At 39.6% G+C, this 27,630-nt stretch overlaps 1 protein-coding gene across 2 annotated transcripts in view; it reads left to right on the forward strand.

The window, feature by feature from the left end:
- Positions 1-27,630, forward strand: part of DACH2 (dachshund family transcription factor 2) — a 230,583-nt gene that overhangs the window by 161,779 nt on the left and 41,174 nt on the right. For both annotated transcript variants that reach the window (XM_085060705.1, XM_085060704.1), the window contains exons 4-7: positions 12,457-12,612; positions 15,640-15,812; positions 24,344-24,479; positions 26,338-26,418. In XM_085060705.1, coding sequence (XP_084916831.1) covers positions 12,457-12,612; positions 15,640-15,812; positions 24,344-24,479; positions 26,338-26,418 — 546 coding nt within the window. The remainder of the gene's footprint in view (positions 1-12,456; positions 12,613-15,639; positions 15,813-24,343; positions 24,480-26,337; positions 26,419-27,630) is intronic.

Here is a 27,630-nt window from a genome sequence, read left to right on the forward strand (position 1 = left end):
TGATCTCCCAGAAACCTGTGGAACTCATTCTCCTGATATTTCCTGCAAGCAGCATTTTCCTGACCTGTGTTCACCTGCACACTACTACAGCCTCTAAATACTTTCTTCCTTTTATTTTTTAAAATATACACAGGCAGTCAAGCCCCATTCTGAGTTGAGGATGGCTATTCCAGCCTTCCCTCTGTCCTCACCAAATTTTCACATCATATCTCTCTTAAATCTTCACAACACTTTAGACAAATTCTAATGAAGATCCAGAGTTTTGGATAATTCTGTATGTGCCTAGTGTATAGACTAACATCTGCCCTTGAATGTGGAGCATTTAGTTCAGTTGAGTTTGGCTATTTTATGGTTCATTCTCTCTGTACACGTTGACTGAAGGTACATTCTGAAGGTAAATTAAAATTGATAGTTGAAACTGAAAATCAGCATTTCCTGTCTTGATGCTGTGCATTTTTTAAGCTGTACACAGCCATCTGCAATTAATGCTCTTTGTTGTATATCTTCTGTATTTACAATATATTTGACAATAAAACCTTTTTTGACATTTAATCAGTAGCAGAGTTGTTCCACTCTCATTATATATTCATGAACTTTATCACCAAGACAAGACATAAATGTTGAGCTTCCCTTTAAGATCAGACAAGCATTGATATTTAAAACATTGAAAATTGGGGGGGGGTTGTTGTGATTGTTCCATATTTGTACAATATAAAAATTAAAATAGATTCTTCTTTTTAAGAAGATACTAGGTTGTTTTAAGGATGGAGACAATGAAACTTTGGGACTAGTGAAACTGTGTAAGAGCTATATATTCAATTATTGATCTCATGGGCCATCAGAGGCTGCTTGTTCCCCTTTTCCTGTAAAGCTTATAGTATTAGTTAAATTGTGATTAATTTTCTCATATTTGGGATGGAAGCTGGAGAGGCAGTAGGAAGAAGTGTCTTGCAAGTTCCCATGGATCTGTTTGTTGATTGCTTGTCTCTAAGAATTTGATGTGAGGGGGATTTTGGCATTTCAGCCTTGAGAAATATTCCCCCTCGTTTGCAGCACCTCTTCTGTTTTTCTGGATTTTGACAAAGTAGATATTTTTTGGAAGCTGAGTCCAACTTTATTGCCTTTCTCTGTAAAATCTTAGATCCAGGAAGAAAAGTAATTTAGGAAAAACCAGAATAGCACAATAATTTCACTTTTTAAACACCAAGCATATCTGGGTATGTCCTGTATGTTAAATGGCATTTCTGTGTCAGTGACAGAATGAACTTCAATATCAAAATACTACTGAAACAAAAGGGAATTTGCATGAAACTTGCAGGTATCTTATATTTGGGAGGATAATCTCTAATGAGCCTCTCTGAATTTAAACACAGTGATTCTGTCTGTAGAAGAAATATTTGCATTGTCCTATTGCTCACAGCTGATACTGATTTTCTCTCCAGCTAACTAACAGCTCTTCTTCCTGCCTTGAATAATTACAGCCCAAACCTTGCCCTGTACTATGTAAATGGAAAATCCAAGTCATCAGGATAGCAGTGAATCTTCAGTTTGGATTAAAAAAAAGTATTTTATTTATTAGGTGCAGTTATGGCTCTGAAATAAATGGTTGGTGCAGTTATGCAACATCTCACCTTCAAAATTTAATCATCTACAGATGCAATTTATTTTTCATAAGCTCCTTCCCTTTTAATATGATTCATTAAATTTTTTTCCCTGTTGTTTGTTCATCTATTTTGGATGGAGACTGTGGGCATTTATTTTTCCTGTTCTTTAACGCTTGGTATGGTTGATGTAAAAATATTTTAAAATAATGTTCATATTATTTAAATAAGTCCGTATTTTAAATTTTGAAGTTGCCTGAAGAGATTGTGAACTCCCTATCTCTGGAAGTGTCCAAGGCCAGGTTGGATGGGACTTGGAGCAGCCTGGGACAGAGGAAGATGTCCCTGCCCATGGCAGGGGTGGCACTGGATTTAAGGTCCCTTCCAAGCCAAACCAATCTGGGATTCTATAGTTCTGTGTTATTTGAAGCACTTGAGCTATGTGATGACAGTGTGGTCACAGCTCCCCCATTTTTAGTTATCTTAATTGTATACATGCAATAACTTCTAATTCAATTAAGAGCAGCAATATTCCACATTAGCCTGTGTGTCAAAATCCATGCAGCATCCTATAAAAAAGTCATTAGTTTGGTAATATCAATTTAACAAGTTTTAGCTCATTAACCTTGACACCAGCAGTGCTGGAGACAGGAACCTTTTGATATTGTTGTTCTCAGCATATAGCAGGGAGCTCTGGAAATGTGCAGAACTCCGTGGCTATTATCCCTGATCATCAGTTACGGCTGTGTGGTGACTCTTCTGGGCAAACACCACAAATTACAGCTCTTCAAGTCAACTTAATAAATGGTTGGTGCAGTTATACAGCATCTCACCTTCAAAATTTAATCATCTGCAAATTGCAGAAATACTTCTTCAGTTGCTTCTTTTTTGCTTTCTGGCTTTAGGTTTGAGAAATGACAGTTTCCTTTGTAATAAAGTCCTTGGTTTGGCTTATGAATGTTATTTAATATCGGTGCAGGTAGCATTATAAAATAGGAAAATGAACTCTCATTTAGAAGTAGGGTGCAAAGAAATAAGAAACTCCAGCAGTCAAAAGGCTGTTGTGTATTGTACACTTTCTCTTCTGCTCATGGAATCCAAAAATCATCAGTGTTGAAAAAGACCTCCAAGATCATGGAGTCCAAATTGGTGTGTCTGATTTGATGTCTCAAACTGGGTGACTGATTTTCAGAATGGAGGAGAGGCAGAGCAGAGCTCATGTTTAGCCCCACTGTTGATCACAGAGGCATCTGAACAGCAGTGAGAAGGGAATCTATGAAAACACGAGGTATTTTCAGCTTCCCCATATCCCTTACAGTCATCGTAAGTCTGTCACTTTTCCTGGTTTGAGGACAGGATTTGGATGTAGAGAGAAGGAGCACCCACCTCTGAGGAAGGGCTGTGTGTGAAATGGGAAAAGAGGGAGTTACACAAGTGCCTTAATGTGGAGGTGGGAAAACAAAGCCAGATAAACATGGAAAACAGAGTATTTTGTTGTCAGCTTTTTGTCCTGTTCATGCCAATGTCATATTTTTCATGTGTTTATTTGCATTTCCCCTTTCCCTTTCCCTTTCCCTTTCCCTTTCCTTTTCCTTTCCATCCCAAACTGCCTTTTCCTACCTTTTACATTGTGGGAATTCTCTTTACTTCACCACCCTTTTTGGGTGTAGGAATTTATTCACTTTTTCTCCTTTTCCCTGTGCTCAAGGGGGTCACTGCCCACATTTCCATCTCCCCATTTCATTCCATGACCAGGGGTGTAACGTGTGTACTTGGAGTATTGCAGAATAACAAAAAAATCACTGTTCCGGGCTATGTGTTAAAACCTCTTTTTTCTATAAAGGAACAGTTTAGCCTCACTAAGGCAAAACAAGGTCAATTTAAATAAACTTAAGTGTATATATATATATATTTTTTTTTTCTCCTGGCATGTTTGTGTCACAAAATGTGAGCTATTTTTTTTGGCTTTTGTAGAAATCTAATCCAAAATGAAAAGATACATTAGGTAAAGTTAAATTGAAGTGTTGGTTGACCTCCAGGTAGGGGGAAGAGTAATGTGTTGAGGTTGAGTAACGTTATTCATATGCAAAAAATCACTGTATATTGCAGGAGTTCTGTGAGTTTGAAAAGAGATAATTTCAAGTGATTTTAGCTTTGAGAATTTACAAAAAACCCTGTACTCTTTGTACTTTATAATAAAAAGTGGCTATGTTAAAAATTCATTACAAAATCTACTAAATCATTATTCAGTTAAGATACGTTACATTTGGCTTCTAAAATTTGAATCACCTGTACATGAAATCAGAAAATGAACATGTGCTGGGTAGTTGGGAAAACATGTCTGTAAGCCAGAGCTGCCTCTGCACATAGTAGTTTTCTTTCTAAGAGAGATCTTGAGTTATTTGACATTAATGAAAAACTGTTAGAATTTTATGTGAAACATGTAGTGGCATTTCTTGTGGCAAATGTATGTTATTTTACATTTATGTTAAACCCCATATGGGCACATTTCTACATGTATATGTATGAATGTATCTCAGTATCTTTGAAATGAGAGCTGCAAATCAGACAGTGGATTTGTATCTTCTAATTTGGAGGTTTGTAGTCTGACCATGTTCACTTGAGATTTAAATATCTTTCAAGATATTCAAGCTTGATTACTTGGCCTCACCTGAATAATGTAGCTCAGAACTAAGGCTTTTATCTGGGTAGCTGTCTTTGTGTTATGACTAAAAAATCTTATCACTTCCGAGATGTTTTGCAGAGTAAAAAATATGTATTGCAGAAGTTTCAAAGGTTTTTTTGACCAGTATTTTTAAAAGCTGACAAAATTTATAAAGTGGAGATTCAGCTGCAAGCTGGGGGGTTTGGCTTTAAGAGGGATCAGCGTTTTGAGGTTGTTGTTTGGCCAAATTCATGGATAGAGGATATTTGCAGAATAGAGGTGGCAAAGACATCTGGAGCTGTGGAATGCCCAAGGCTGGCTGTGGCACTGAGGAAACAGAATTCTTTCTTTTGGTCAAACCCCTGGGAATGCTGAGCTGGAACCACAGGTATTGGGCTGGGACAGAGTGCATCCCTTGAGAAACCTCAGCAGAGTGTGATCCTCTTGTCTTTTTTCTCTTTAGACTGAAAACTGCCCAGAATCTCAGAAGTGAAAAACAGATCTTCAGGCTTTGCAAACTAAAGCGCTTTGGGAAGAGTGTATTTGTCATTATGTTTAATTTGCACATACCTCACCAAAGAAAAGGCCAGGGGAGCCAGGCCGAGAACACAGCTGTACAGGCAGCTCAACTAATTGCCTCTCCATCCTCAACCTCATTTATCTTCATTTCTTCCCAATTATACCAAATTATCAATAGTCTCTGTTGCATCAGAGTCTTAATCCCCTTTATTCAGGCAGCATTAGATAGTGGCAGATGAATTCTTGGAGGGAGTCAGGGTAAACAGCCATGAAATGCCACCTCTGGCAGATGGCATTGCTCACAAGAAATGTGACAAAACATTTGGAATTTGTTACCAGGCATTGGTATGAGAAGGCAAGCTGTCAATATTTTTTTAAATGATAATCAAGGTGGTGCATACTTATACCACAAGCAGAAATGAATCCTGTCCAAAACCTCAAGCTTAGTTAAGTTCAGCTTGGCACTGTGCTATTCTGTTTCGTTGCAGAAGCTTCTCACTTTCTCTTCTTAAGAAATATATCCACTTTGTCTGGGATTAATTTCAACATTTTAATAACGTTTTTTCTGATAGTAGTTGTTATTTATTGTTCTGTATAGCTCCGAAAGCAATGCTAGTTTGAAGGTGTAGAGTATTCTTTACACAATAACAAATTTAGGATGTATTTTCTTGAATGGTTCATTTGACATTGTTGGTCAGTTCTAGGCATTTGATCCTGCTCCTTAGAGAAGCTAATGCAAAACTCCCACTGGTATTCCTGGAGGAGAGTTATTCTAGAGGTGATGGGAATGCCCAGTGGCTAAGCTTGCTGAATGAGAAAAATGTTCTGGAAAGCCAAGATGGATGGAATGTGTGAGATGTCCAAGTGCTGTGGTAGGAATCTATTCGGGTATTAGAGTGAGAACAAATGAAAGTGGTTATGAGAGGAAGTACAAAGTTGGCTGCTAAAGTAGTTCCAGGGGGTTTGGTGTGTTATTTTTAGACTGGCATTAAGTGAAACACAGTAGATGTCACTGCTGACCTTTGATGTGAATTGGGTTTACTCACAGGCTCTTCTGGTTTTGGCAGCATTCTAAATTGTTTTGGAAGTCAGTAGTATTTAGTGCAGGGGATCAGCTGTCAGATGTGAAAACCAGAGCACCTTCAGAATGAATCTGTACTTAGCCAGAGCTGCCCATTCTGACACACCTGGTTGGAACTGTGCTGCTCTCACTGATCCTGTGTGAAACTGGGGCTGTGGCACTGAATCTCACTGGAGACTTTATTTTCTATAAAAGTGTGTTGGGCATCCCTTGGCAGCCTCCCATTCTCTAGTACAATCTCCAGTGAGGTTGGTGCAGATGCTGGAGGGTTGGAAGAATGTCCAGGTGTGTATCCATAAAGGCCACAGAATGTATTTAATGCTTTCAAGCCATACTTTATATTATATAGAGCTCTTTTTGTATTAGGAGATTTTGGAAAGATTATAAATACATGAGCCATTTATGTCACTGCAGATTAACTCAGCAGATTGCCATCTGTAACTCAAACCATTATTAATAATTATTGCAAAGAAATAGTAAGTGATGAATTGTTGAAACTCAAATAACCTGATTTTGTGTAGTTACCTGTCTGCCCTGTCAAGACATTCTCAAAGCCTCTGAGAATCAAACTAAACTATCTGCCTAGTTACAGTCATGGTAAAAATACACAGAACATGTATCTCAGTGGTTCTTTCAGTAAGTTGTTAAATATGGGGAAATATTAAGTAATTTTTAAAAAAGGCAGAAAATTGTAAATTGTGGTGAGTGAGGGTATCAGTGATTATCATCACTGGAATGCAAATCCTAGCTCTATGCTGGCTGGCTGCAGTGGTGGAGTTCAGAAGGATGTGTTTTATCCTTTCTGGCAGGCAGCCCTGCAGACTGTATTCAAGATCTGAAAGTTAAGCTGTTTTATTTCTGGCTTGTGCATCATCAACAATAATAAAAACATGACAGACCAGAATTTTGACCTTCTTTCTCTCTGTGAAATGCACGTGTTTCTGAAGGCAGGCTGTGGCCCTGCAGTAGAAAACAGTTGTTTTGTTGATGGTCCTAAACCAGAGGATATACCATATTCTAGTACATCATTCTTATCTTTGTATGGAAAAATAAATAGCAATAAAGTCACATAGATGTTACTAAAAATGTTAGCAATAAATGTACTTCATGTTCTAGAGAAGAAACTGAATAGAGTTTTATAATTTAATATTTAATCCACTACAGGAACCAGGAGGTGTCAGAGGAAGACAACAAATGCCAAATTAACCCTCCCAAAATACACCTTCAAATAACATGAGGTGGTTTTTCATACAGTGCAGTATAGGTATCTAAGAGGTGCTTGTGAATGCCAGTGCATTTTAGTGACAATTGTTACAATAGTTCATGTCTAAATGTCTGTAAATCTGATGTTTCATCTTGTTAGGGGCACTGTGGTTGTGTCAGTTGGATCCCTGAGGTGTTTTGGAGTCCAGCTCTAGGTACTGAAGGTGATGCTGAAGTTTGAATTGCTGCAGCCTGTTGTTCACCCACACTGGTCACAGAAAGCAGGGGAAAACACTTGGTTGTGTTTCAGGAGCATTTTTGTGGCTACAATTTGCAGGGAGGAATGACTCTGGTGTGAGAGAGAGAACAGGTTTCCTGCTGGTCAGAGTCTTGGACACTGAGCACCTGGTGGGAATGGTGAGATTTTGGTTTGGCAGAAAGGAATGGAAGGACAGTCCCACCTGCCAAAGTCATCCATCAGCATCCATCAGCACTGGGAACCTCAGAACACATTTATTTCATTTACCACCTTCTTGTTCCTTTGTTCATGTTAGAAGAAGCAGTTGATGGTTTGGGAGGGATGGTTAGGTTCCTAGATAAATATTACAACTCTGCTTTTATCTTCTCAAAAATATCTTCCTGGAATTAATTGCTCTTAATCAAATTGGCATCAAATATTCTGACATATTCCCAGTTATCTTCAATGTCCTGTTTGCTGTGAAATAAACTTTGATTTCGCTGTCATCGAGACTTTTCAAAAAGTTTAGAAATGATATTCAGATTTCAGATGCCTTCTTATTGTGTAATTATCAACAGATTACTTCACCTAAGTCCTGACAGACATATTTTTTAAGTATGACTGACTGATGGACAGATTGGGAATTGCTGAATTAATGGGCACATTTCAAAGCCTTGGCAGGGCTAAGCAGTAATTACATCTGCTGAACCACTTGATAAGTTTTTGGAAGTAGCCCAGTAAAGCCATCACTGGATTTCTTGAGTTTTAATATCTTACCCTACACACTTTCATGGCTTTCTTGTAGGGCACAATCCAAAAATTGATATAGCTGAATTCACACAGCCAGACAAATCCATGGATTAAAGCTTTTAAATGCATTGCAGATCTGCCATTTGGATTTTCAGATGAGTGTAATGATTTTCAGGGCTGATGGAAAATCTTGTTCCCATTTTTAAATTCAAAAATTTTGTTTGGGAGTAATAAGGGACCACAGAAAGTGTCCACACTTGTGTGGTCTCTGTAAATAACATTATCTACTGCCAATATGAGGGACAGAATTTGGGTTTAATGGGTGATAATCCTGAGCAGTTTTATGGTTTTCTGACAGGAAAGTGCCATGTTGACCAGGAATGAGACCTGAGTGGTCTCTTCCCTACCTTCCTGTGGCAAGATTCTCAGTTTATCAAATATTACAAAAAAATATTTTATACCTAATCTTGTCTTCCTGGGACACTCAACATAAAAATGTTGACAGAAAGTTGTAGGCTGAAGTGTTTTTGCAGAGAATATTCTCTGTAGGGCAAAAAATGACCATTTTTCCCAGTATCACGGTGATATTGGGATAGTCATAAAAGAAAATGGTCTGAAACACCTGAAAACACAGGGATTAGGAGGGCTGGCAAAAAGGCCTGAGTTGTTTTGAGAATAATGGGGTTTGTATAATCCAAAAATTTTCAGAGGCCCTGTATGTGCTGGACACTTACAAAATAAGTTAGAGGTGAGAAATACTTTGGACTTACCAGTGCTGAAATAGCATTGCTCTGAATACTTTTTACTTTGCAGCTGTTGTGATGCTTAATATGCCCAACAGGATGAAAAATGTGTTTAAAAATAATTTGAGAATAAAATTGGCCACTGAAGATGGTATTGCTTTTTACAATTGGAGTTCAATTTTTCAGGAATGTATCACAACAAAAAGTAAAATGACAGACATAGATTGAAACAGTGTGGTTGCGGAATTCGAAGGTAGCTCTGACAGAGAGGATTTCATTTAGCTCAACCAGACAGATTTAAGGCTGATAAAATGAATTTGAAACCAAATGAAAAGAAACTGTCACCGAATTGAACTCTGATTACTTTCTGGAGATCTTTCAATACCTAAAAACCAAGACACTAATTTAATCACTACAGATATGTCTTCACCAAAAAAGAAAAACAAACCCAACAAACAGATTCTGGGGTTTTGTTCTGTAGAAAATACATAATACACACCTAAAAGAAATTACTTGAAATACATGTCTGTATATAATCTCATCATACAAAAGAAAGGATTGAAAATTAAAAAAAAAAGAAAAAAAAAGAAAATGTGACATCTTTGCCTTATGGATGGTACCTATTTGGACAAAAAATGGCACTGAACAGAAATCTGAAAGATTGTGGTGAAACATGAATTTGAAGCATTAAGAAGGATTCAGTTTTTATACATGTATTCACTTCTAATTGGTGTGGCAACAAAGAACTTGAAAATACACATTGGTCTGTTGCATGTCAGATATGTATTTGCTGATCAAACATTGCTGACAGCTGTGTTACTAAATAAGAAAATCGTATGTTCAAAAATAAATACCTTTTTTAAACGTTGCATGGCATTTAAAGGACTGAGTATATCACCACAGGTTTGCATGTCACATACTTGGTTTACACTGTGAATCTGGTTCTGGCTTGCTGTAAATTTATATGAAATCTTTTTCTTACTGGGTGGGCATCAATACTCCATGAAAGAATGCAGATTTTCTATGAAAATGGTTATTTTTCAGCTGTGCAGAGGGTGTGTGGGCAGGATGAATCCAAGGTGTCTGGGATAGGCACAGGAGCAGGACTATGGACCCTGACTGGTTTCCAGTTCAGTTTCCTCACTGGTGTCACTGGGAGGAACTTCCTAATTCTGCCCCTCAGGTTTCCCATGTAGAGCTGATCACACTGTCCTCACAAAACACCTCACACCTGAGCAGCTGTAGGTAGGAACTGCTCTAATTATTATTTTATTTTTAAGAGCCTTCCTACTACCTAGTAAGTGCAGTCCATGCAGAGAGGTGGAGCTGTTATCTGTGGGATACTGCAGGCTAAGGATGCATTTCATTTAATACCCACTTTTATTATACCTTGTACACTCAGCTGTATTTTTTTCTTTCTCTAAGGAGAAGTGATAGGGAACATAAGAATACGGGAATGGTCTGTAGAGATAAGTGTATTGCAATTTATTCTTGTGTTGCTGGCCCTGAATACTGGAGCAGATTTACAAGTGGAATTTGCAGAGGGAAAAAGTTATTATTGTCCCCATCTGTAAGGAGAGCTGGTCCAGTGATACGGACTGTGTGATATATTTAAATTCAGTCTTCCCTTCCATTGCAGATTTTCTGGGTTTCCTTAAGCAAGTCACTTCTCTTCACAGGGTTATTCTCCATCTGTAAATTGGGAATAATGGAATTTTCCTCCAGAATGTGCAGTGGTTGTAGAGCTGGGCCATGAGGCTCTGAAAGGCAAGAGAAACTTCCAGAATTAATTGAACAAGCAGAGTTTAGCTTGTCTGTGCCTAGGGCTGGAAGTACCTGAGGCAGAGGAACATGGGGAGAGGGAAGCTTTTAGATGGAGAGTCAGTTTTTTCTTTTTCATTCAGAAATCTCTGACAAACTGTCTTGGGGCTGATTTTTGAGGCCAGTGCCCTGATATATGAAATCAGACGTGCAAAATCTGTTCCTAAGCAAAAAATTCACGGAAAAGTACATGTGGTTTTTGAGGAAGAACAGAGTGTAAATGTTAAATTTGTTGAAAAAGCATATGGAGAAAAATAAAACTCACTTGGTGAAATCAAATGCTCGACATTTCCTCCAAAAGTCCTTCATAAATTACACGTTTAACTTGTGAAACACTTGCGCCAAATAGTACCACCTCTGATTCACAATAATCAAAATGAACAACTTCCACACTAAATAGCAGTCAAATGTTATTTCAAAGAGCTGATATACAGTATATTAAATAACAAAGATGCTGACACAGCCTCAACTGTAGTAGTTCTAATTACTGCACCACGCCATGCTATATTACATCACATGGCATAATTTAGTGTATCTTTCTTTGTCAGTGTATTACTCATCATTTTACAAATTACAGCTCTTTTATAGGAAGGTAATTCATACTTGGACATAGTGCTAAAATGATGGAGTGTTTTCCTTTTTTCTCAATCACTGATCTTTCAAACTTTTGCATTTAGCAGTATTAATCATGTTTATTAGCCATGTGTTGTCATAAAGAATGGAATTTCTCTGTTACTTTCATATTCAATTAAAATGGTTTTTTGCTTGCTGCCTCTATCTGCTGCACTCCAGTAATCTATTTACTTATTCTAATTGAGATTCTTGTTCGTAAATTCAAAACAAAATCAATACTGCAGTTTACATGTTTTTGTAACAATCTGTAACCCAAGTGACTGTGTGGGGTGTTCCTGAGACGGGAGTGATCTTAAAATACCTTTTAAATCTAGAAATGTTTCATATAACTTTTTTTAGGTGCTCTGTTTTGTGGACCAGATGTATTTTGGAATTCACTAACATGGTCTACTTAACCTGCTTGTTAAAAGGAATTTGTTATTCAAGTGTGTAATACTGAAAAAACTACAGTCTGTAAAATTGCTGCAGAACACTTTCTTCAGAAGACCAGACAGAGATTTGAGACATCAGGCACTCAGTTTTCTAGACTTTGTGTTCGTTGTAGACAGTAATTACTATGCATACTAGATATCTGGACTCCTAAGCTGAATTTCCTGAATATTGATGATTTCCAAGCACAGCCTATGCCAGCAAACTGAGGGTTTCACATGGGGAATCTGCCAGGTCAAGCTCAGCAGTGGAGAGGAAGCTGCTGAAGCTCAAAGATAGCAAAGCTCGAGGATGAACTGTTGTAAACTCTTTGGGGGTGAACTTCAGCTGAATGTGGTGACACTGGAGGGAGGGAATGGCCAAGTGCCTCCAGCAGGACTGGCAGTACAGAGACCTGAGGAGCACCAAGGGTGGACCCAGATGAGGCTCTGGCAGGGGCTGGTGGCCTCATGTCCTGTGATAGCAAGAGATTGTCACTCAGCGCCTCAGATGTTCTTATTCTGATAATTAACTTAATCATGACTAATTTCATCCTCAAACATTCAGCTTTTCCTGTTTTCAGAAACCACTGTTTTGAAAGTAGATGATGCTGAAAGTGCCTAATTTTTTTTGTTTTGCCCAATGCTTATTTATTAATTTAGTTTTTGAAAAATCCAGGTGTAGCTTCCAGGTGCTCAGCTGTGGTAAGGAGTATTGGCTCACTGCTAACCAAGCAAAATGTCTCTAAATAAAGGTATCTGCCACTCAATGGTTTGTTGTCCCCTGTTTTGCAGGTGGCAGTGAATCCTCCTGGGACAAAGACAAGCTCCAGTCTCCCATAACGACAGGATCCCAGCACAGCATTGGCCACCCCACACTGTCAGGGCAGTCGAGCCTTGGGAGTGCACACCCGCTCAGCCCTCTCCAGCAGAACCACCTGCTCACCAACAGTACGTACTGGCATCCTGCTGGGGAAAAAGAGGGCCTGGAGCTCTGCTGGGGGCTGGGCTTGCCTTTCTTCCCAGCCTTGGGGAGGAGGAAGATGGTGGGAGACACGTGAGTGACAGGAGGGTTGCATTGGCTGCACTTGTGCCTCATGTCCAGGCCACCCTCTGGGATCAGTCCAAGTCCAAGTGACAATTCCCTCTTGGAATGGTTGCCCACTGCTGGGTTTGGGATTGTCAGTCTTTAATTGACATTTCTATGGCCTGGACTGAAAGGAAAAATAGTCATGAAGTTGCTTAAAATTTTAGCTACATGAGAAAATTCTAGGTGAAAATGTTGACCCACCAAATAAAATAGGAGAGAAAGGAATGAATGCAAAATGTCCAGTTAAATGGACATCCACTGAAGCTCTCCAAAACAACTGGAATAAAATGGCACAGGCTGGATTAGGAACTTAGAGCTCCCTGCAAAGCCATCTCTTTTCTTTCCCTTAGGAAGGGAGCAGGTGGAAAGCCATCAGTTCCCCTTCTTTGCACCCAGAGGGAAGGAAGGGAGGGAAAAAGTATTCCAAGAAAGATGTTTGGGATCAACATTTTGAAAATTAGTGAGGAGTAAAGTTTTTCCTACATGGAAAAAGATGGATGAAGAACGAAAAGCTCATTATTTTTAAACTCTTGTTGCTTGTTTAAGCTTTTCATCCTCAATGTTCTGAAAGTTGACTTTGGTGTTAGTTGTAGTGGATGAGTGACATTTCTGACTCCTTACACAATTTCAGGAGTAGTCAGTTCATTGCTACCTCTGTCAGGCCCCAGACTTGAGCAAATCAGAGCTATCGAAATGACTCCTACAAAACGAGTCTGCTTTGTTTGTGGGAAGGTGTGGATCTGAGCATTTTGGGTTTAGTGTCAATAGTTAAAAATCACCAGGTCATAGGACTCAAATTCTCTGTAATTTATTCTTTTATTTTATATTCTTGCATAATTCGATACCCAGATTTATTTGGCATTGCAGGCATATTGTGTTCTTTACTCTTAAGGATATTTTCCAGTGGATTTTGTAGTAGGTGAATATCTATAGGCCATTAAAGGGTTTACTGAATGTCAGACATTATGCCCAATGATTTGCAAGTGCAGGATATATTTTCCTCATAGTCCTCTGAAATGTTTGACGGATTGTGTCTTAAAACTGGTGATGTGCTGTTAAATTCTGTTTGTAGTTTGCATTTAGTTTGCATGTCAATTGGACTTTAAGTAGACACACAACTCAATGTGGCCAGATGGTGTCTGGGAGTTTTGGAACTCTATAGAGGATGAGGAAAGATTATTGGGCTGTTAAGGGAGATCTGCTGGGGAACAAAGGCTTATGGATGCAGGCACTGGAGGGGATTGTCAGTGTGGTTTGAAGTGAAGAGAGATGTATGTGGGCCTTGCTTATTGCCTATCATAATTAATACTGGCGTGGATCATCATATAAAATACAGAGTGAGTCATTAGACATCACAGTTGTTGATCATGATACCCTCATGTTAAACAGAAATAGTGTGGGAGCTGGGAATATTGCAATTCTGCCTTTCCTGGTGGGCACCGTGGTGTTTTTATATCACTGGAGTCAAATTCTATGGGAATAACATATGGCAGTCAATGGTATTTTTATTGGTATTTCTGTTGTACACCAAAATGATAACTGGACTTCTCCTTTAAAATAGTTAGGAAAGAGCCAAAAGTTAAAAACTCTGAAAGATAAACAATCTCAATAGCATGTGGTAATGACTAGCTATATGTTTGTGTTACTTAATACTGGCACCTGAATTTTTTAATGAGGATTTCTAATCTAAATGTCATTTAGAAAAATGGTAATACATTTTTGTCTGGCAAATTTTTTTTATGAAAAATTAATTTTGGATGCCCCATAGTAGCTATCTTGAAGTGGTCTCTCTAAAGAACTCCTGAATGCACAATAACATGGAACAACATTTTTCAGTGAATTGGTGTCTTGGTCTTGCTTTCCAGTGCAGTCATTACTAAACACAGGAAGTAATACACATGCTGAAGTGGATATTAATGAAGTATGAGAATCCAATTCTTGCTAGCAGTAACTTCACCTTTTTGGCAATGTCAAGATCTGCAAGTTGGTCCAAATAAATTTCATACCTTCTTAAATTGGTTTATATCCGTAGCAGAAGACAATTTAAAGTGACATTTTGAAAATTAAAACTTCTGGCAACAGTTTTAACCTCTCATTACATGTTGCATTTCACAGACCTTCTGTACAATCATTCAGTGGTGTCTGTAGTCCAGGCCAAGCCTCCTGGATTCAAGAAATTGTCCGAATATAAGAATTTACTGTCAGATTACTGTGAAGTGATAATAGGAAGAGGGCTTGATGGGAGTGTATGATCAGATAAAATCATTAATAAATATTCATCTGATGTATTGGAAAACATGCAAATTAAATGCATGTTTTGTGAGGGTGTTTTTTTTTTTCATTATTTCTCTTACCAAAGAGATCACTGAACTTGCAGAGTCATATACTCATTTTGTGCCATTCCACAGCTGTGGGGTGGAACAAACCCAACACAGCCCAGCCTTTCCTGGGCTGCACAGACAGTTATCGCCTCTGGAACCTCAAAATTGTTGGGTTGGAGTGGTGGATGTTGGGTTGGAGTGATGGTTGTTGGGTTGGAGCAGTGGATGGCGGGGTGGAATGATGGATGTTGGGTTGGAGCTATGGATGTTGGGTTGGAGTGGTGGATATTGGGTTGGAGGGATGGATGGTGGGTTGGATTAGTGGATGGTGGTTGGAGCAGTGGATGGTGGGTTGGAGGGATGGATGTTGGGTTGGAGGGATGGATGGTGGGTTGGAGGGATGGATGTTGGGTTGGAGCAGTAGATGGTGGGTTGGAGCAGTGGATGGTGAGTTGGAGCAGTAGATGGTGGGTTGGAGCAGTGGATGGTGAGTTGGAGCAGTGGATGTGGCAGAGCTCTGTGGCCCTGCAGGGTCCCCTAGTGACGTGGCCGTGCTCTCTGTCGCAGGGATAGACCTGCCCTTCATGATGATGCCGCACCCCCTGCTCCCCGTCAGCCTCCCCCCGGCCTCGGTGGCCATGGCCATGAACCAGATGAACCATCTCAACACCATCGCCAACATGGCCGCGGCGGCGCAGATGCACAGCCCGCTCTCCCGGGCCGGGGCCTCCGTCATCAAGGTAAGGGGCTGGGAAAATTCAGGGGGGACATTTCCCATTAGGATATCCCTACTTAAAAACTTCTCTTTATCATCAGTGTAGATGCACAGTTGTTGACTGGCTGGGGAAAATGTCTCCTCTGATGTGCAGCTGTCCATTAGTTAATGCAAGTCACCAAATTGTTAGAAATTAGTTGAGGTTTCATTATTTTCAATCCATAACCTTTTCCTTACCTGTACAGAGACCTCTTGACAAATTCCTAATTTAAGCACAGCAGTGGAATATTTGTAGCAGCAAGTAAACTCGCACAAGCTTTGATTATATTCTAAATGTTACCTGTATGTCACAATGAAGATTAAGTATGTATTTGTAAACAATGCCAGTCCTTTCTAATTTAAACTGCAGTTTTTGCAGGCGGTTGGGTTTCAGGGTGTTATTTAGCAGCATCTTGCTGATGGGAGTTACTCATTTACAGCTGGTTTTTCCCCAACACCTGCACTAGAGGATACACAATATCTCCACAGCAACAGGAGATCTTGACAGCACTCTGGTGGGAATTATTTCCTCTCATGTTCCAGAGGAAAATGCAGCAGTAGCCACTGTGACAGAGGCAGAGTGTGCATCCTTTGCTGTGTTACTCTCACCTGTCAAGTGGTGCTGCATCTTTCTCTAGTTTGTTCTGAGTGCTAAAACTGTAGATGGATTTTATTACAGTGTGAGGCTCCTTTTGTCCTTTCCTTCCCTGATGTACAATCATTTCCAGCACAGAAGGACAACCAGTTAACATGAAATTCTTGTACAAAATGAAACATGTAAAGGAAAAGCATTGCTGCTCCTGCTGTCAGTAACACTTCTATTATAGGACATTTTTAAGAGCATTTAATAAGTACAAAACATGGCTAGTTTTCAATAGAATGCAATCCTAGCATCACGATTTTACTTAAAATAGGAGAAAAGAATCGAATATATTGAGTGTGTGTCTGTTTCCATAGTCTGATGACTAAAATACCACTTGGCCTGTTTTCTATAGGTGTGAGAATCAGCTGCTTTATAAGGTTTTGAATGAAGTCATTATGCTTTTTATATCACATTTGCCATTTAGAAATAAGCTGTTCTACCAAGATATGCATGATCAGCAAAGTTAACATTTAGTGCTCCAGAAAGAAATGTCATAACTATGAAACCTGATTTCTTCCTGACAAGAACACCATAAATTAGGGAGGCACAATGGCCAGGCTCACAAAACCTTCTTAGCCATCTATAACATGACGTGATGTGATTACAGCAGCACCAGCAGCACTGTGGCTGCAGTTCTGGCAGTGCCCCTGTGATAAATCCAGCCTTACAGGGATTTACTGCACATCTGAAGGAGCTTGCTGGGTTTGAAACTTGGCACAAATGGCTCAGAAGAATCTGTGTTACTGAGGGTCTCATATGGCACAAGCAAAATTTGACAGCAACATTGACTTCACCACCCTCTCTCTTCTCCCTCTTGCATCCAGTTTTTGATAGCTCTTGCTTTTCAGAGCTGCTCTTCAGCTCTGCAATCCAGGAATGGCCTGGGTGTCAGATGAGAACCAGGCTGGGGTGGAACTTGGCTAAGGACACTTGAGTCCTGGTTCAGGCTGGACAGAGCAGTGAATGCTCAAGGCCAGGCTGGATGGAGCACCCTGGGCTAGGGGAAGGTGTCCCTGCCCATGGCAGGGGTGAAATGGGGTGACCTTTAAGGTCCTTCGCAACCCAAACCAGTCTGTGATTCTATGAATAAATGCAGCAGTTTACTGTCATCCAATAGTTTTGTTCCTGAAACTCAAAAAACCTACTCAGTGACAATATTTCCTGAGCTTGAAATTGTGGAACCAAACCCAAACCAGGGGCCTTAAGCTGCTCCTTCTGTGTTAGATATACAAAGAGTACTGAGAGTAATGAGGCAAAACTTCATGCCAGAGATTTGAGCCTTGTTTTCTCCCAAACTTTCCTTGCTTCTTGTTTTACTTACCTGACACAGTTTGCACTTTCCTTGCTCCTCTTGCTCACATCTCACCCTCTTCCTCCTCGTGCTCCCTCCCTTTCCTTCTGGCAAAGAGCTTCTTTGGCAAAGCTGCTGAGGGATGGGCTTGTTCTGAGTAGGAGTAGTTCTGAAAATTGGTTTGCTGCTGTCCATTTTTCTTCTGTTGTCATCCTCTCATGCTTGTTGTGTTTCTGCTTTCCTCTTATTTTTTCTCACTCTCAGCGAGGTCCCAGTTAGGAATAAATGGAACTTTTTTTGAGTGCAAATGGGAAACACAGAAAAAAAAAGTAGTTAAAATGCTTAAAAAAATTAGAGCATTTTTATTTTTGTATTTCGGAATTCCTTGAGAATTTCACTCCAGTGTACTTTAGAAACTGATCTGATAAACAGAGCAAAGCATTATTTGCACAGTAGGATGTAGACATGCAGTAGAGATTTTTGAGTCTCTTTCCCTTTGAGTTTTGTTTTTCTCTTGGTTTTGTGGGATTGTTAAGGCATTTGTAAAGGATGTATATGACATGATTTTAAATTCCCTAAAGAGAATACAGATGGGCTGTGTAATTATTGCTGAGAGGTGCTATTTTCTGTGTGCTCTGCAACTCACATTCATAATATTTACCTGACAGCTAGAAAAATGTGGCCATCTCAGAATATTCTGAAGCACTTCTTCTCACAATAGAAACATTTCCCATTACAGAATTTATAACAGAAGTAATTCCATATCTCTCTGTGCATTCAATCCATTATGAATTGTTTTCAGAATATTGCAGCATTTATAAAATAAAACTTCTCTACAATGTGGGTGATTTTTCTCATCATTAGATTTATTCTGTCCTGTTCCATAGCATGTGTTCATTGCTAGCAGCTGCTTGCTGGAATGGGATTGGGAAATGTTAGAGGAGTGACATGTGAGACATAGGAGTTTGTTTGCTTCTTATAAGGCTAATTTTTGTGGCTGCATTTGAGGCGAAGGAGAAGTGAGGGTGTTTGTATCTCTTTATTCACTGATACAGAGAAATTCCTCTGCTGGGGGATGTTCAGATCCTTTCAAATGGCATTAAATACCCTTCTTATCTCCTCCTCTGGAGGGAGGCATGTCCCTCTCCCTGCAGTGCTGAGAACGCCTGGCTCCTTACCACCCTCATTGAGAGGTTTTGAGCATTGAATACTTATTTTAAACTTCTAAGTGTAAAAAAATCCAATCAGAACCACCTCTTTTTGCAAAGCTTGCAAAGGAACATTGTTAGGCCAAGCACATCTAAGCTCTTAGTTCTGGCTCAGATCTTTTTAGTATTAGCTTAGTCATTTGCATTTGTCCTTAATAAGGAATATGGCTCTAATGTAGATGAGGTAGAGCATTATGATCATTAGTCCTGGGAGTGCCTTTCCTCCCTTCCATGGCAGCACGGGTGAAACAATGCAGGAGAGGGGCACAAGTACAAAGTTTCCACTGCGAGATCTTTCCAGTTTCAGGCCTTGTGCTCTCAGATTCAAAGTAAAATATCAAGATCTTAATCCAGGAGTAAAGGTTTCCATGGGTGTCCCAGAGACTGCTAATTTAAGAAATGGGGAAGAAGGCAGCTCCTGTTTGGCTGTTTCCCAACACCATCTGATTAGCTGCACTTCTCTGTTTGGCTGAGCAGCTGGCAATTAATGGATTGATAGGAAGTAGTCACGAGGTAATGGAATTAGTGAGTGAACATCTGGTATTAAAATCAGTAAATGCAAGAGTTTTTATGATTTCTTAAATTCTGTGAGAGAATAATTGCCAGTTGACTACAACTGAAACAACTATATGTACACAGTGAAAAAAAAAAATTGCATTTTAAATGGCAAAGTACATATTTAAAGCGAATGACTTCCCGGTACACTGCAAAAGATGAATGGGATCCAGCTGGCTTTGAGACACACAGATCCTATCTTGGTTTTTAGACCAGCTGTTTACCTTGTTCATCTCCAGTACCTACAGCAATCACAGGTACTAGAAGGAGCTCAGAAGGCCAACAAGTCACCCCCAGTCTTTGTGTGCTCTTGTTTCCAGGGTGGAATGACTCAAAATACAAACCAAAGTGCTCTTCCCTAGCCCAGAAACAATGGCTCTGACCATCCCATTTCTTGTTGGCATCAGTTCAGGTGCAGCACAGCTCCTGCTTCCTATCTAAGGGCTGTTCTTTTCCTTGCAAAAGCCTAAATTCAGTAGTCTGTCAGTTAAGGACTGTAAACTTTAGAGCACTATTAAAAATGGGCTGGTTATTAGAATTCAAGCAGCATTAGTATCAACTAAGGTCAACTGGAAAGAAATGCATCTTAGTATTAACTAAAAAAAAAGGAAGTGTTAGCAATTCAGTTCTTTGCTGACTGAATTTTGAATTGTTTAACTTCTCTTATTCTTCACACCTCCTGAGGATGGGATTCAGCAAGGGAGGTGGGAGCAGAGGTGGCTCAGCAGGGAATTGGGGCTGGAGGTGAGGAAGGCTTCAGTCAGGCTGTGCCTGCCTGTCCTGGCTGCACAGACCCTCCAGAGAAGTCAGACTTTGGTTTCTAGAATTTTTTTATAACTGTGTAGTCCATTTTGGGAGTATGAATGAAGATTTTGCAGCCACTGAGAGGTTGAGGTGTGGCACAATAAACATCCCAGTGGGGAATCAGTGTACAAATTAACTCTGGGATTTTTTCTGCCAGAGTCCATCAACTCATGTTTTTCCAACATAGCCAACATCAGGTTGAAATCTTTCTTACAATACTTGAAAATTCTAATCCAGGCCTAAGACCAGTAGAATCTCCATTTTTCCTTCCTTTCCATTTCATTAGAGAGGGTGAACTCCAGCCACTGCAGAGCCCTGTAGAGTAGAGCAGCACCTCAATTAAATATGAAGTATCAAGATAAATGTTTGAATAAAACATCCAGGACTCAGACAAACTTCCAAAACCTTCTTGCCAGCCGTGAAATGCCATTAAATCCTCTAGGAACTCATTAATAGATTAACATTTGGAAGAGTAATTACAACTACATTACACCTAAGAATAAAGAAAAACAAAGGAAAATCCAGCAGCATCATTTCTCTAAACTCTTGGCATAAAACGAAGATCAATACTATAAAAAAATCAGCTGTAAGGAATTAAGGTCAAGATGATTATGTCAAAACCAGGTAAGCTGTTCATATATATTTCAAATGAAACTAGTGTGGATGCAACTGCTGTGCAGTGATTCCTGGTTTTGGTGTGGAATACTCCCTTGCAAGGGAGAGAAGAGGGAGATGGAGCTGAAATCAAAGATGTGTCTGGAAGTTGGGTGAGTTCATGACTTCAGTGCCGTTAAGCTAAATCACAACTAAAATTAACAATGTCAAGCTTTGTAGCTACATTTTCTGAGGCAGAGAAGGACACTGATCTTTAGTGAGACAAATATATTACCCTTCAAGAGGATTAAATACTGGAAAAGTCCTTTTTGAGAATTTATGTTACAGCTCTGTAAAGGAAGGAAAAAAGATGTGATGAAGTAGGTACTGTAGGTAGATAAATAGGTGAGATCTTGAGAAATGTTTTCATTTTTCATAAAATTCTCACAATCTGTAGAATCCTTATGTATAATTCATTGAATTATAACCTGGAATATTAATCTTGCACATCTATGAAGAGGAGGAAATACAAAGGGGGAAAATACTACTTCATTTAGAAATGCATCTCTATTACTGTGAGTTTACCTAGTGTGGGGCTGGCTGCCCATCAGTGTGCTGGGGGAACAGAGCCATTTTCAAGGGGAACAAAAATAAAATATATGAAAAGTAATGAGGTTGTAAAATACATAGATGACAAATAAAATTAAGTCATCAATGTGTAAAACAAAATGCTAAGGTTTTAGATTTGCAATTTTCCTATTTAAATGCCCTCATTGATTTGTTACAAATACTGTTAACCCTGTGTTTGGAAAATGGTGAGGACATTATCACTTGTGTTCTCATTTGTAATAAAATAGATTAACTTGCTGTGAAATTTTAACTAGGCTGAGACACAACAGTAGCTACCTAATGAACCAGAGCACATTGCTGTTAAGTAGCTAAATAGATGCATACTGATTACAGGACTGAAAAATGGATCTGTTTACTAGCAAAAGAAGAGTCTGCTCGTAGCATTATTCATTATAGTAGGGGAAATTCAGCACCACATTTCCACACCAACATTTAGAAATGGACAGTTTCTTGATCCATATGCAGCCTCACATGAAGATACTCCATCCTCGTTTGTAGCACCTATGGTACAGAGGGAATTTCAGCTCCTTTGTTGCTTACAGGGAAAACTCTGCCTTCCCTGTGCATGGAAAGTGATGTAACTGGTAAGAGATTAGATGACATAATCAACTAATTCTCTTAGAAAGTGATTCACTCTGTGATTAAGAATGACATTATTATTTGACACTTTTACTTCTGCCTGAAGATTTTCAAACCAAGACCCTGAGTTTGAAGGCAAATTATTCGAAGCAGAGATTATTTTACAGTGAGAGACAATGGGAAATGCAGTTACCAGAAGGAGCTGGAATACTTTGCTTTTCCAAATCATCAGCTTTTGAATTACTCAAATAACTCCCATTTAAGATGACATATATGGCTGTTTGTGTGATATCTAAGTGTTAATTCCTAGTCATATTTGTTCATGGGGTTTTTTTGCAGAACAGTTGGCGTGTCCTCTCCTTGGCTATTCATTTTCATGGTTGCAGTAGACAATGAAATTTACTTAAACTATGCACTCTTCTGTAAAATTAATCATTTCCAAATGATAACTTAATTGTAAATTGAGTGCTCTTTGCGGTAAAAAGAGAGGAAATAGTGCCAAAGAGGACTGTTAAAAGTGAAATCCAGGCAAATGAGATTGCAGTCAGAGTTGTAACCTGTTAGCAGGAACCTATTTGGAAGCTATTATTTGCACAAAGGTAAAAAACCACACAGGATTTATACACTCAGGATTGCATGTATTTAATTCATTGTTATTTACAACAGTACATCTTGGGGGAAGAATTTGACTTTTAAAAGCAGCTCAGTAAGCAGCACATCTACGAAGTCCCAGCCCCTTTTTACTCTTCTGTTCATCTCAGCAGCCTCTAAACTCTCTCTTTTGGAGGCCAAAAGTAAGAAAACACAGGAGATTTTAAGCTCAGTGACTTAGACTTTTTTTTTCCCACAGAAATTGAAAATTTGTGTAAGACCATTTTGTCAAGTTTCCAAAATTAGAAAAACTTGTGACTCAACATAATAGACTCATATCTGTTAAATATTAGCATTAGAAGTCTCCCTTTAAGATCTGTTAGTTACTCTATGTTCATTAAGTAACAGATAATCAGTGAATCTGATCCATTGAGGATTAACAGCTATGTAATAGATACACATCTGTTACATGGTTTTGAGGCTGGGTTGTTATTTAATGTACAAGAACTATCCTATTAAAACCACATCCAATGCCACGTTCTCAGCTGGTGTGGTTGGAATAGGGAAATGCCATCCCATGCTCTGAGGAGGATCCAATCTCATGTTCCCTTTGCATAACTCTCAGAAGGATCTGCAAATACAAAGATGAGTGTGGCTTGGAGGGATGGTTTTAATGGGTAACAGAATATTCTTGTTGATCTTGCTGGCAGTGTAATTAATGAATTGCCCTCATTCATCCAAACAGCAGCTTTTATATCAGGTATTTATAATGGAAAAACTTCCAGGAACCCCCCTTCTCTTCCCAAAGCTACATTATTGATTTAGGATTCCACCTAGAAAACTGCATAAGATCTTTACTGATGGAAGTTGCATGGCCTCTTCAGGCAGTTTGTAAGTGCAGATACACAGAACTGCAGAATTTAATTTTGTAATTTTTTTAAAAGTTCTTAACCCCTTCTTTTCCCCCTTACCTCTAGTACTATATGTATTTAAATTAGAGGTTACAGTCAAAGTTTCATGTGCAAATATAAACATAAGAATTTGCAAGCACACTCTTACTTTGGTTAGCCAGTAGTGCTTTTCATGCAAGAGGCAAGTTCTTACCAGTGCCACAGTTTTTGTCATTTGTCCAGCTGCTACCCTGAGAAGATACTGATGTACTTTATTCAGGTACAGATTCTAGCACAAATCTACAAGTACAAATTCTAACTACAAATTTGACTGCCTTCAGTGACAGTTCAGTCCAACTCTGAATTGTTTATTTGAAATATATGACTCATGTATAGCAACATTACTACCTGTAGATTAAAAGTAGTTTGTGAAAGCAACATGAAAGAATATTCTGTATGTTCCTACGTGTGAGAAACTCAGAGTGTAAAAAATTGCCAACAAAAAAAAAGGTGTCAAATGCTAAGCTAAGCTCAGACACATTGCTTGACGAAGCCTGTATTGGTTTTGGCTGTAGATGACTACACTGCTCTTGAGACGTGAGTTCTGTTCACTGTTTATCTCACAAACGCCATTTGTTATCGTTCCTTTCAAGCCAGCCTCACTTTTTTGTTGTTTGAGCACGGGTGAAGGCCGTGAATGAAGTTGCCCAGCCCTTGCTTGCTGTGTTTCAGGAGAGGATCCAGGAGAGCCCCTCGCCGGCGCCATCGCTGGAGGACAGCCAGCGGCCGGGCAGCCACGCCTCCTCCCACCCCAGCAGCAGCGTGTCCAGCTCGCCGTCCCAGCTGGACAACACGCCCGACAGGATCGGTCAGTGCCGCTCGGGGAGTGTGCCGAGGCTGGTGGTTGTTTGCTAGGAACTCGCAGGGAGGGTGGGTTGGGTTTGCTCGGCCTGGTGTTTGGTAGTTTTTGGGCCGCAAAGATGGCGCCTGTGAGAAGCTTCTGGAAGCTTCCACCGTGTTCTGCAGAGCCCTGATGGCTCTGAAGGTGGTGGACATGCTGCTGGGCCAGTTGCTTGTGCCTCTGGGATAAAATACTTAAGTCAAAACAACGGGCGCACACAGTTGTTTCTAACCAGCGAAGGCGGAGGAGGTGAGAACATGTGTGGGAACAACGTGGAGACACCAAGGTCAGTGCAGAAGGAGCGGGAGGAGCTCGCTTGCTACAAAATACCCAGAGAATTCATCCTTACGGTTTTTAATGAAGTTCATCCCTCAGCAAAGCCCAGCTGCTGGGATTCCTCCTGTTTCAGAATCCCTTCACAGAGGGATCACCCTTCCCTGGCACAGCCAGCTCCTCTGGGCTGCTGGGCTGGGGAAGTGCTGCTCGAGGTACCTGCAGGTGAAAAAGAGCAAGGTGTCTTTCTCTTCATATGTGTGTGGGGAAAGTCACAGATGATACGACTTTTTTGTTCCAAAAACCTCCTTGTGCCCACACATTCCTTCCTCACCCCGAGGCTGAGGCCTCTCTGGCTTTTTTGGTCTCTCCACCACAGCTTTCACTTTTCAAAAAGCCTGTGCACTTTTGATTAAAATGCTAATTCCGTCTAGAGGAAGTTCGGATCCTATTCTTGGTGCTTCCAAGAGGGATCTAGGGCAAGTCAATTAGCATCCCTTCACGTCAGTGTGTGTCAACACTGCTGTCTGCTCATGGCCTGGAGCCCGTGCAGGCTTTGCTGAGCCACATTTAAACCACAAAAACCATGCACTCCGTGTGAGTCACTGGAGAATTCCCTCCCATCCACAGACTACTCGGCTGCCTGCTGGGATTTAGCAGTTCTGACCCAGCTCCTTGCAGCAGCACTGCCCAGCAGAGATGCTCTGCACAGAGTGGTCACAGAACCTGAATTCTTTGCCTAAATCTCACACATGGCAGAGACTGTGGAGTAGATCCCCTTCATCTTTTTCCTGTGTAAAATAGGGCTGGTAATTCACAGGACAAGAAATTTAATTTTCTGTAGCAGCAGTGAAAGGGACTGTTGATGTCTCTGTGTAGAGGTCTAGTGCTTACTATTGTAAAGATACCTAGAAATACTTTTTGTTGATAGAAATACAGTGTTTTTTAGTTTTGCAATTAAAAAAATAGTTTTCCCTAAAATATGGTGATGAAGTTTGTGACAAGTGTCCTCTCTGGAATAACTGTAAAGTCTGTAATTGGTTGATTGCAGAGAAGGAAATGTTTTAATCAAATAAGAACAAAGGAAATAGGCATCCTGAAGTCATAAACTGCACAGCTCGCGCTGAGCTTGCAGGTGTTAAGTAAAGAATTCCCTTCAGCACTAAAATATGGAGGGGTTTTGTCACCAATCAATTTGGGCTATGATCTGTCAATCTGTGGTTTTTATTAAGCTTACTGCTTTATAGATAATTGCTAATACTTAAATCCTTAAATATATTTTTTCCCCAAAATGGTTTTTGTGAAGTACTTTTCCCATTAATTAATTAATTTGAACATTTCATAAGAAATCACATTCATCTCAGTAGTAATTTCTGTTCTGTCTTGGTATCCTTGTTTATTAAACTTGAGCAGATTAGCTTTTGCTGAATGTTTTCCATGTCTCTAAGAGTTAAAATACCGAAACATTGACCAAGAGGAAATATAATTTAATATTTCCTCTTCACATTTTTTACTGACAGTGTTATATAACTGTGCCCTCTGATTCTTTTAGCTATGCTGACCAACAGCAGGGAAGGAGAACTCATTGACCAAGAAACTGGGACCAGCCTAAAAAAAATGCAAAAGGAGAAAGGTAAAATCACAGACTCTTTTCCATCTCAGGCATTTAATTACACTTATTATGTATTTTGTTCCTTTTTCTCATATTCTGCATATGCAATGAACATTATATTATTAATTTAAGAGAACTAAGTGCCTAATTGCAATGAATAATGTATCCAGTGAACTCACATGGAAGTGTAAGCAATCAGAACTTTGCTTCTCTCTGTTTATATAGCATGAGGCTAATACTTTGCAGGTCTTTTGGCTCAATTATTTATGAAGTTCTGAGCAAATATTTGATCAGTCACGTGGTATTGTTTGTTTGCCTTCAGAATATGTGTGTGCTGCCCTGATGCTCTGGGTGAGCAATATCATTTTATATTGTCTCACAAGTGAGGGGCAGCAAGGGAAGAAGTGATGTTTGGCCTGGAGGGATTGTCCTGTGGGCAGGGAAGTGCCTCCTCTGCTGGGTCCTCCATGCAGAGGTTCTTGGGTACTGGAGAAGGTGAACACTGAGGGATTTATTCTGGAAAAATACTGCAAAGAGATAATGGGGAGGATAGGGAGGTTTTAGAGTGAAAAAGATGTGAAGGAAAAGAAATGGAAGAGGAGACAATAGAAGCTCAATGTACTTGTAAGTCTACGGCAAATACTCATATTTATCATAAATGAAAGCAAAAATTCATATTTTAGTTGAGGTGATTTCATGTATTTTCACAGAAAACTAAAAGGCAAGTGTAGATAATTCTATGGGCTACACAGAAGAGAATTAGGAGGCCTTGCATGCCCTGTGGGTCCAGAGTTACATAAAATTATTTGAGCAGTGTCATGATTTTGTACAATCAGCTCTATTCCTTGGAGGTCTGTGACTGATCCAGTCATGGGTAGGAAGAGCCTGAAACTTCCTCCTTATATTTTGTATTTTCCTACTCAACTCTCCTTGAAGACAGAAGCTGTTTTCTATTCACTGGTTTTTCTGGGCATTTAAGCACTTTCCTCATGAAGCCCAAAAGAGCCCTTCTGTGCCGTTCTGAGATAATTTTCTTTCTGGATCATCATGCTTAAATCCTTCCCTCTTGACTCCTGTTGACATTTACAGACCAGCAAAGTTATCAGCCATACCTTCACTCCTAAGATTTAAAAATTACATTTCTCTAGTAATTGCACAGTGAGTATTTAATCTAAGTCTGAAAGTGTAGTTGATTTTAATTCTGTTGAACTGTGCATGGTTTCTTGCCACATG

The sequence above is a fragment of the Lichenostomus cassidix genome, chromosome 4A, assembly GCF_008360975.1.
Source record: "Lichenostomus cassidix isolate B80296 chromosome 4A, HeHo_3.0, whole genome shotgun sequence".
Lineage (NCBI taxonomy): Eukaryota > Metazoa > Chordata > Aves > Passeriformes > Meliphagidae > Lichenostomus > Lichenostomus cassidix.